The 1,746-nt window shown below is 60.5% G+C and overlaps 1 protein-coding gene across 1 annotated transcript; it reads left to right on the top strand.

Annotated features, from left to right (window-relative positions):
• Positions 1 to 219: 219 nt before the first annotated feature.
• MNEG_10587 (hypothetical protein) lies at positions 220 to 674 on the top strand (the record flags this gene model as incomplete). Its single annotated transcript, XM_014040940.1, has 2 exons — positions 220 to 249; positions 531 to 674. The coding sequence occupies 2 exons, from the start codon at positions 220 to 222 to the stop codon at positions 672 to 674; spliced, it is 174 nt and encodes a 57-aa protein (XP_013896394.1).
• Between the last annotated feature and the right edge of the window lie 1,072 nt (positions 675 to 1,746).

Below are 1,746 nucleotides of genomic sequence, written 5' to 3'. Positions count from 1 at the left end.
CACCCGCACCTCTGTCCCGGCCGAGTGCCACGGCCGCTTGCTAGTGGTGCCTTTCGGGCCATTGCCTCTGCACAACGCGCCCGCATGTCCTCACTCCTCTGGGTCGCACCCTCTGACCTCTCCTCCTCCTCCCCACCCCGACATCCGTTTAAATGCAAAACTGCGACAGCCCTGATCCACCAGGAGTACGCAAAGGCAGAGGACACTGCGCGCGAGCAGATGGAGGCAAACCTCTACTCAAAGAACTGGGTGCGTGCGGGCGCGCTCGCATTTGCAATGCCGGCTAGCAGGGCGGGCAGCAGCCCCGCTGAGCACCGCCTGAAGGCAACGTGCCCATAACATCAACCCCATGTCTGCGCTTGTGGTGTGCCGCTAGCATCATTCAGCTCACTCTGCTCGACATCATCTCCGTCTCCACTCAGCTTGTTGCTGGCTCCTACACGGCTCTTGGCAGCTGGCAGGCTGCCTCATGAACGAAGTCAATCATGAACCCTTTTTTCATCCCCACGCAATCGCAACGCACCACCCAGGCTGGTGACGTGTACATCGGCTCAAACTGGAACATCCTGACCCTGCTGTACGCCATCTTCCTGCTGACGCCCATCCTGGGGCTGGTGGCGGCCTGGGCGACCTATGGCGTCTACTGGGGGCTGATGCCTGGGATGGCGCTCTAAGAATCCCCTCAAGAAATCACAAATCAAGGAAGGACGGGCAAACATATACGCAAATCAAGCTTTGCCACTGTGTGCCGCCGCCGCTGACCGCTCCAGGCCACTAGGTGCGCATCACTTTCATTGTGGCTGCGAGAGGTTCGCAGCCAGATTTTGTGGCGCAGTCGGACTGACCTCAACGCGCAAGGGCGCTAATGCCGCCTGTCTGCTCGATGCGCTCGCCGATGGCTTGGTGCATGGTCGGCTGTAAAGCCGTCGACCACCTTTTTTTTGCGCCTGAGAGGTGTTGATGTTTCTTTACGCGCAGCAAGTGATGTGTTGACTTTGTTGATTTGTTGACTTGGTAGAGGTCAGTGCTCATCAGTGTCGCTGGCGAAACCGCACGTAGCAGTCAATAGGAAGGTGTCGACATGGATAATCAAACATCTTGCCCGAACAATTGGCAATTAAAAATGCAGCAGGCAATTTAGTGCACCCCGGAGCGCACTGGTCTCCAGGGCTGTGACCAAAAAGAAGCACGATAACATGTGTGTGCGCGCGACGCACACCCGCCGCGCCACGCCCTGACAGACGAAGCAGCCGCCCCGCACCTGAAAGCAGCCCGCCCAGCAGCAGCACGGTACGCTGGTGCAGTGCAGAGGCCGAGCAGCGACAGGGTCTCATGCAGGGCAGCCAAAAGGAGCTTGACCCCGATGGGACTCAAACCCACCTGCCGTTTTGTTGTTTGTTGTACATGCGTGTGCGTGCGACGCACACCCGCCGCGCCACGCACGCCCTGACGGACGAAGCAGCCGCCGCGCACCTGGCGGCAGCCCGCCCAGCAGCAGCAGGGTCTGCATGTGCAGCGTCAACGCCAGGCCGCGACAGGGTCTCATGCAGGGCAACCAAAAGGAGCTTGACCCCGATAGGACTCGAGCCCACCTGCCGTTTTGTTGTTTGTTGTACATGCGTGTGCGTGCGACGCACACCCCCCGCGCCACGCACGCCCTGACGGACGAAGCAGCCGCCGCGCACCTGGCGGCAGCCCGCCCAGCAGCAGCAGGGTCTGCATGTGCAGCGCCAGACAGGGTCTCAA

The sequence above is a fragment of the Monoraphidium neglectum genome (genome assembly GCF_000611645.1).
Source record: "Monoraphidium neglectum strain SAG 48.87 unplaced genomic scaffold scaffold02378, whole genome shotgun sequence".
NCBI classification, from domain to species: Eukaryota; Viridiplantae; Chlorophyta; class Chlorophyceae; order Sphaeropleales; family Selenastraceae; genus Monoraphidium; species Monoraphidium neglectum.
Note: the sequence above shows the minus strand (reverse complement) of the source record. Positions and strands in the feature narration are given on the sequence as shown.